Below are 8835 nucleotides of genomic sequence, written 5' to 3'. Positions count from 1 at the left end.
CACAATCCCAACAATAATGCAACTCACCAACAAACCTCACAGAGATCTTATCAACACCCACCTAATCACCCTTCTCAACCACCTAACCTCAACCCACCATCACTAATCGAGGATAGACTTTCCAGAATTGAGACTCTACTTGAAGACATATGTAAAGAAGTCCAAGACAACAGAGTGTTCAAGGATGAAGTACGAGCCAACATCAAAAACCAGGGAGACACCATCAAGAGGTTGGAGTCCCAAGTGTGATATCTATCTCAACAGTTTCCCAAACCCACTGATAGTTTTCCAAGTGACACAGAGAAGAACCCAAGAGGAGAAACAAAGAAAGTAAGGTGGGAAGAATGCAAGATGATCACTATAAGTGATGAGAGGAGTGTGGAAGAAGTGCACACACAAACAGAACATCTCCAAGACATTCCAAGGGAAAATCATGAAGAAAGAAACCATGCACCCCATCCCACATACAGGGAAGAACTACAGAAAGGGGAGACCTTAAACCCATATGCACCCTTTCTCCAAAGGCTCAAAGGTGGTGTAGCAAGGAGAATGTATTCAAAGTTCCTCGACATGTTTGCATTTCTTGATGTAAATATACCATTCATTAAGGCTCTCCAGCAAATACCCTCCTACATCAAGTACATAAAGGAGCTACTGGCCAAAAAGAGTTCATTGAAGGGTGGACAAACAATAAAGATGAATAGGGAGTGCAGTGCTCTTATTCAAACAGAGCCACCTACAAAGAAGAAGGATCCAGGGAGTTTTCACATTCTCTGTGCTATAGGAGAGACAATGATTGATAAAGGGCTCTGTGACTTGGGAGCAAGTATCAACTTAATGCCTCTGTCCCTTATGAAAAAGCTTCAAATCAATGAGCTAACACCCACGGACGTAATCATCAAATTGGCTGACAAAACTCAAAAACAGGCGATAGGAGTGGTTGAAAACGTATTAGTGAAGGTTGGAAACTACTTCCTGCCCACAGACTTTGTTATCCTGGAGATGGACGAGAATCCCATCCATCCCATCATCCTGGAGAGACCATTCTTAGCCATAGCCAGGGCGCTTATAGATGTAGAGCGAGGAGAGCTAGTATTGATGATACACAATGAACAGCTCACCTTCAACATTTTCAAACCCTCACAAGAAGCAGATCATGATAACAAATAGTCAAAAGAAGAGCACAATAAGGAGCTGATAGAAGAGACAAGCACGGGAGCACAAACAGCACACCGGAGACTCCCTATGGTTGACAAGCAATGTGGTCGAAAAGAACAACAGCCAAGTGTGATCCAAGAGGAACTAGACTCACCGGAGTCATATGAGACAAGCAACAAAACCCTTCTGAAAGAAGAAACCACAAAGAGCAAAGTAACATCAAGAAACACAAGGAAAAAGGCCCCAAGGGGATAGAGAAACAAGAAGATCCCTACAAAGGATTTCTCTCCAGGAGATAAAGTGCTCTCTGCCTATATTTCACCTATCCCACCTCATCTCCCCACCATCCCATCGCAGCTACTTCAAGTATACACCATCAATAAAATCTTGTCCTTAGAACATGTGGAGGTTCTTAACAAAACCAATGGAGACAAATTCACTGCAAGAGGGGAAGATTTGAAGCAACACCAACCACCCTAACAAAGGCCAAACGTCAAGCTAATGGCGCTAAAGAAGCGCTTCGTGGGATGCAACCCATGTTTTATTCCCTTTCCTTTTTAACCTTTAATAGTAGTTAATAAGATAAAATTCATGAATTCTAAACCAACTTCGACAAACACTATAAGAATCCTTACATGCAGCATATAGTACATGATAAATTTGGTGTTCAAGGCACACCAAGAAGGCTTGAACACACTGCAGAATATGAGATTCTTATCAAATCTTGTTGCACCATATGATCACAAATAAGTTTGGTGTCACCAACGTTGCATACATGGGCATTTGATTGGTCGGTTGATTGCATTCATGAATGGCTCTTAGTTAGTCAAAAGTAAAAAAAAAATGGGGGGGGTGGCTAGCCTCCAAATTTCTTTTACCGCCACAATTTAAATTAATTCTTCTTTTCTTTTGTCTTGAAAGGAATTGGGAAGAAATATTGGAGAAAATTGATGGGACAACCAATTGAAGAGGGGTTCGGCCACATCATCCACACAACTACACACTTGTCTTCAAGGGATGCCCCTTGGGAAGTGTCACCATGCAACATTGGGAGTTGGATAGCCTTGAAGACCGAAACAATTAACTCATAAAAATGGTGATCCTTGTGCCCATCTAATGCCAATCCCCAACCGTCCACTATTAAGCTGTACCATCAATCCACACCCTTCAATCACCTACCACCCTCCTATATATATCCATCACTTCACTTTAAACTCTTCCAATCCAATTCCTCACTTCCAAAATACACACTCAACACTTTTTCTCCCATTAACAGCTTTCTCACACACTCCTATAACTATATTTTTTTTTTTGCTACAATCATCCACTATCCTACCAATCTGAAATCAAAAGGGTTACTCATGGCATCATCAAGCTCTAAAAGAAGAAAAGGGAAGGAGCCTATGGAGCAACCCCCTTTTGATGAGAAGAAATTTAGAACCTTTCACCATGCATTACAATTTGGGTGGATGGCTGGGAAAGAGATCATCTATGAGCTAGGATTTCAAGTTACGAAAACCGAGTGCCCTAAAATCACAGAGAAGGTGGAAAAGAGAAGATGGAAGATCCTCACTGATCCGGTCACAAGAGTGAACGCAACTCTTGTAAGAGAGTTTTATGCAAATGCGGTCAGGCATGATAAGGCAGATGAATCCTACATAAGCTTCGTAAGAAGGATGACGGTGGATTTCGGTCCCATGAGCATAATTAGGGTGTTAAAGCTACGAACCATACCGTTTGCGGAAGAGAGCTATCAATCTAGGATAGATAGCTGTCCCAATTATGACAAGATTGTGAAAGACATCTGCGTGCAAGGAGCGGATTGGGAAAGAGATTCCCATAGGAAACCCATGTTTATAAAAAGAGGAGACCTTCTTCCTGAGGCTAAGGGGTGGTTCAAAATTGTAAGGAGATCCATCCTCCCGGCCAGAAACAACTCAGAGATAAACCTTAAGAGGACAACAATGGTGTAATGCATAATGAAGGGAAGAGAGATCAAGGTTCACGAACTCATAACCCAAGGCATTCGGAAGTTCGCTCAGAAAAGTGATTCTGGAGGAAGGTTAGGCTACCTCAGCACCATATTCCGTCTTTGCGCAAAGGCTGGGGTGGTGTTCGAAGATGGAAACCCCGAGTGGATAAAAGTCGGCATCCCAATTACTCTTCGACGGATGCATGCCGTTGCACCTCCCCTGCCTCAACGAAGACTAAGAAAGAGGCCAACCCATCGAGTGGAAGAAGGACGAAATCTGGAGGAACAAGCCCCAGCCACTTTAGACATGTATCAATTACAAGAAGCTATTGATGGCTTGTCTAGGCAATACATGGAGAATCAAGGGGCACAAAAGTAGCTTCAAATGCAAATAATGGACCGCCAAGAAGAATCACTCTCTAGATGGATGAATCAACAAGGGGAGTGGCAAAAACAATTGATAGAGCAGCAATTGGAACAAGGGAGACAGTGGGGTAAATCCTTCCATAACTTGAACCAAAAGCAAGATCAACAACAAGAAGCCATCCAGAAGCTAATCAACATCCAAGTACACCAAGGTGCATACATTCATGAGATGCATCGGAAACAAAGAGAACATGCAGAACTTTTCGATGAATACAGAGCATTATCGGAAGGAGTCTATATGAGTGAAACCAGTTACCACGTAAACACTCAAGCCAGGCTCGGATTCTGACGTCCCTGCACTCGTAATGGATTTTTTGGAGCTACAGAAGTCCAATTGGCGCGTTCTCAATTGGGTTGGAAAGTAGACATCCAGGGCTTTCCAGTAATATATAATAGTCCATACTTTGCACTGAGATAAATGACATAAACTGGCGTTCAACGCTAGTTCCATGTTGTAGTATGGCGTTCAGCGCCAGAAACAGGTTGCAAGTTGGAGTTCAACGCCAGAAACAGGTTACAACCTGGCGTTCAACTCCAGAAACAGCCCAGGCACGTGGGAAGCTTAAGTCTCAGCCCCAGCACACACCAAGTGGGCCTCAGAAGTGGATTTCTGCACTATCCTTCTTAGTTTACTCATTTTCTGTAAACCTAGGTTACTAGTTTAGTATTTAAACAACTTTTAGAGACTTATTTTGCATCTCATTACATTTTTAGATCTGAATTATATACTCTTTGATGGCATGAGTCTCTAAACTCCATTGTTGGGGGTGAGAAGCTCTGTAGCGTCTCGATGAATTAATGCAATTATTCTGTTTTCCATACAAACATGCTTGTTCCTATCTAAGATGTTCATTCGCGCTTCACTATGAAGAAGGTGATGATCCGTGACGCTCATCACCTTCCTCAATCCATGAACGTGTGCCTGACAACCACCTCTGTTCTACATTAGATTGAATGAGTATCTCTTAGATTCCTTAATCAGAATCTTCGTGGTATAAGCTAGAATTGTTGGCGGCATTCATGAGGATCCGGAATGTCTAAACCTTGTCTGTGGTATTCTGAGTAGGATTCAGGGATTGAATGACTGTGACGAGCTTCAAACTCGCGATTGTTAGGCGTGATGACAAACGTAAAAGAATTAATGGATTCTATTCCGGCATGATCGAGAACCGACAGATGATTAGCCGTGCTGTGACAGAGCATTTGGACAATTTTTACTGAGAGGATGGGAAGTAGCCATTGACAACGGTGACACCCTACATACAGCTTGCCATGGAAGGAGCCTTGCATTTATAAAAGTGAGGAAGCATTATGTTACAGAAATTCAGAAGACAAAGCATCTCCAAAACTCCAACATATTCTCCATTATTGAGTCACAATTATTTATTTTATGCCCTTTCACTTTTTACAATTGAACTTGAAAAAACTGTTGTTGGATTCGACCCTTACTTACGTAAGGTATTACTTGGACGACCCAGTGCAATTGCTGGTTAGTTGTGCGGATTGCAAAAGTGTAATTGCAATTTCGTGCACTAAGTTTTTGGCGCCGTTGCCGCGGATTGTTCGAGTTTGAACAACTAAAGGTTTATTTTGTTGCTTAGATTAGGAATAGTTTATTTTGTTGCTATAGAGTCATTAAATCTGAGTCCTTTATTTTCTTTTCAAAATTTTTTCAAAAATATTATTTTCCCTATTAATTTTTATTTTTTATGTGAGTTTAGTTTTATATTTTAAGTTTGGTGTCAATTGCATATTTTATATTTTCCTTTAAATTTTCGAATTGCATGTTCTTTATTTTTCCTTGATCTTCAGATTGTTCTTGTCAAATTTTCTTGTTTGATCTTTGGTTTTTCCTATTTTGTGTATTTTTTGTCTTTTCCTTGTGCTTTTTCAAAATATTAGTTTTCAAAAATATATTTTTTATATACAATATTAAAACACGTTACATTTATTGTAACGACCCAATTTTCAATATGTCTAGATCATACCGGAAACTGAGCGCTACCAATTTGTCCTCCTAATTATTATCTATTATTTATCATATGAGCCTGATTCGTTGTTAAAAGCGTAGTTAAATTGCGAGGTATATTTTTTTTTTGAAACTTTTGAATTAATAGACGGAATCACTCATAATCAATCTACAAGTAATAACAGATAAATCAATTATAAACAACCACACATAAATACATCACAAGCAGTTAACAACATTCAGTGATCCAGCCTTTATTTAAGAATAGACTTTTAGTTAGAACACCCCTAGATATAGCTAGATAATAACTATATACATATACATACATATAACATCCTAGGTCCTGACCTGTTCAAGAGGTCTCTAAGCTGGCACCCAGGCTAGCCTAAACTCTATACTCACCTAGTCCCTCTAAACTACTAAAGCGAGGGAAGGTACGTTCTAGGTCTTCAAAACTCAAGTCAGGTGGAACGTCATAAAAAGGTGGAAGGTCATCTACTACTCCTCTGCACGATCATATGTCATCAAAGAGCGTCTCTCAAGTACTTCATCGAGTGGCCACATAACAGCAACATCGTACGGAGGACTTAGGTTAAAGTTCATAGATAAACGGGGCCTAGATGTCGACTGGTCCCATGGTATATACGTATAAGCAGATAATGGAGTTCACTCTAGACTCAGAAGACTACCTAGAGTGGAATCCTCTTTGTGGAACGATCATCAACGAGCTACGAAAGGATACTCTTGCTCCATCTGGAGGGGGAAGGGAGAGAGAAGGGGTAAGAACTGGGGAGTTCTTAGTAGGGCCGGGGTTATTAGTTACGTTCATTAATTTTGTGTTGTTTAGCAGACTAATAGCAGAATATAGAGAAGTAGTAAACAGAAGACAGATAAATAGAGAAAATAGAGAAAACAGAAAAAGATTACAAACAGAAGAATACAAGAAAGTAAAACACAGACACAAACACAGAGAATAGAATACAAACAAAGAAAGCATACATTCATGCAATAATCATAATAGAGAAAATGCACAACTAAGTATGATGCATGTCTAGCCCTAGTGCAGGTAATGAGCTCATCTGTCGGTTACATACCCGCTCTCGACGTTACCCAGCAACCTCTGTCAGGATAAGGCTTTCCTGTTGGCAGTATCCACTGCAAGCAACCTTTGTCTTGCAGGGTATCCACTGCAAGCAACCTTTGTCTTGCAGGGCGAAACTTATTAGCCGATATACGCCCAACAGACTCACTGTAAGCAACCTCTGTCTTACAGGAGCAACAACATACTCACTGTAAGCAACCTCTGTCTTACAGGAGCACATTCATCTTGATACCTCTGTAAGCAACCTCTGTCTTACAGCAAAGCATTATAGCAAGGTATCCCAGGAAAGCGTTCTTAGTGGTTGTACCACCATCTATCTGACCGCCTCTCTGCAGCAGATTCTTACATAATCATTCTCATTATCATCATTCATTAATATTCTCATTATTCATCATCACTTTCACATTCTTATGCTGTACCTCTTTCTTTCTCTATTCAATCATGCTATACAAACTCTACAGCTTTTACTTTTACAACATCTTAACTCAAACCATTTCTCTTTGTCACATTACTCTCTTCTCTGTGGCTTTTTACTTTGCTCAGATTACTCTTTTCTCTGTATCCCTCTATTATGCTCTGGTTACTCTGTTCTCTGTGTTTCTTTACTCTGCTCTGGTTTCTCTGCTTAACATATGTATTTAAAGCTTATGTAAATTTCGGTATGAATAGTTAGCCTGTCCCAAGTATAGGTTCATTAAGTCTATACTGAAACAGTTTAACTTTTCATATAATACTTAACCCTAGTCGCAACTCAAGGACTAACTATGTTGCCCTAGTTCGTTCACTAATTCTATCTGTTTTTCTGTCATTAAAACATTACAGACTTTTTCTTCGATTTTTATCTTTTCTTTAACTTTTTATCTTTTCTTTATCTTTGCCTCACTAACATATTATTACCACTCCCTAAGTGTTTTATGAAGGTAACTATGAGATTCTGCACTTAAAGTTGTCTTTCTAAAGCTTTTACAGAAAATTGCCTTTTCTCCATTATTTTATTATTTTTATTAAAATATTATTTTTAATTAAATATTATTATTTAATATTTTATTATTATTTATTATTTTATTAATATATTTTCGAAAATTAACTTTACTTTAACCTTTAACCTTTAAAATTCACTTTTTACCACCCGTAACTTTTAATATTTCTACTTTTACCACCCTAACTTTCAGAAATTACCAGACAACCCCTAAAACACCAAAAATTTTACTTCCTTGCCCTTTTTAAGATCTAAGGCCTGTTATTCATTGTTCTTCATCACACTCAAAGTGTTCTTCATGTTCTTCATAAATTCTTCAGATTCTTTCTCTGTTTTTACCCGTTTTTCAGTCTTTTCAGCAACTGATTTTTACTATAATTCATAATAAATTAGCAGCCACTAAAACCCCATCTTTTCTACATGATTTCAACACAAATTGAACCTCAATTTAAGCTTAGGGTTTTGTTTTTCCCAGCTGCCCAAGAACATGAACTTTAAAGCTTAAATTTCATCAAATTTCATCAGAATTTCACCAAATTTTCACCAAGAATCAATCATATATGCAACCAATTTTTAGCACAACCAAATAATACAACATTCACACATCTCAAACAAAAATAATCAAGATTAATTTCGTGACACCCTACCTGGTTTTGCTGCTCCTAATTCAATCAAACTTTCAGGTGGTCCTTAAGCATTTTTTCCTCCTAAATCACATCAAGAACAACTTTAAATCCAAAAACCCTCAACTAACCAAATCTCCCTCAGCACGTTAGGAGGTGATTTCTAACCTTAGCCTTGCTGGAAAGTCACGTTTCTTGGCCCTCAAGTCAAGTTAAGCATGATTCCTAAGGAAGAACATCAAGAAAACACATGTTTAAGCATGTTTCCTTGAAACCGAATCAAAAGAGAGATGGTGCAGCCAACTCACCTTGATTCCAGCCTTGATAAGTCATATGATCATGTAGAGAAAGAAGAGAGGATCATTTTGGTGAAATCGGAGTTTGGATTTGAGTTTTAGTTCAGAAGAAATCAAGCTTTGAAGATTTATGAACCAAGAACTTTCTCTCCTTTTTCTCTTGGTGATTTTCGGCCACAATGAGCAAATGAGGCAGCCTTGGGGGTTTTGGGGGTGTAGGGTGAGTTATGATTGGTTGGATTGGAGGTGGATTAAAATAATATTAAAATATCTCTGGTGTACAACTACTAAAACTAGGTGTATCGGAACA

The 8835-nt window shown here is 39.0% G+C and overlaps 1 protein-coding gene across 1 annotated transcript; it reads left to right on the top strand.

Moving 5' to 3' along the window:
* The first annotated feature begins 351 nt into the window (after positions 1-351).
* LOC130979462 (uncharacterized) lies at positions 352-1170 on the top strand. The gene has a single exon (XM_057902913.1). The coding sequence runs from the start codon at positions 352-354 to the stop codon at positions 1168-1170; it is 819 nt and encodes a 272-aa protein (XP_057758896.1).
* The last annotated feature ends 7665 nt before the right edge of the window (positions 1171-8835 follow it).

Source organism: Arachis stenosperma, chromosome 1, assembly GCF_014773155.1.
Source record: "Arachis stenosperma cultivar V10309 chromosome 1, arast.V10309.gnm1.PFL2, whole genome shotgun sequence".
Taxonomy (NCBI): domain Eukaryota; kingdom Viridiplantae; phylum Streptophyta; class Magnoliopsida; order Fabales; family Fabaceae; genus Arachis; species Arachis stenosperma.
This window is presented reverse-complemented; position numbering and strand designations above follow the sequence as displayed.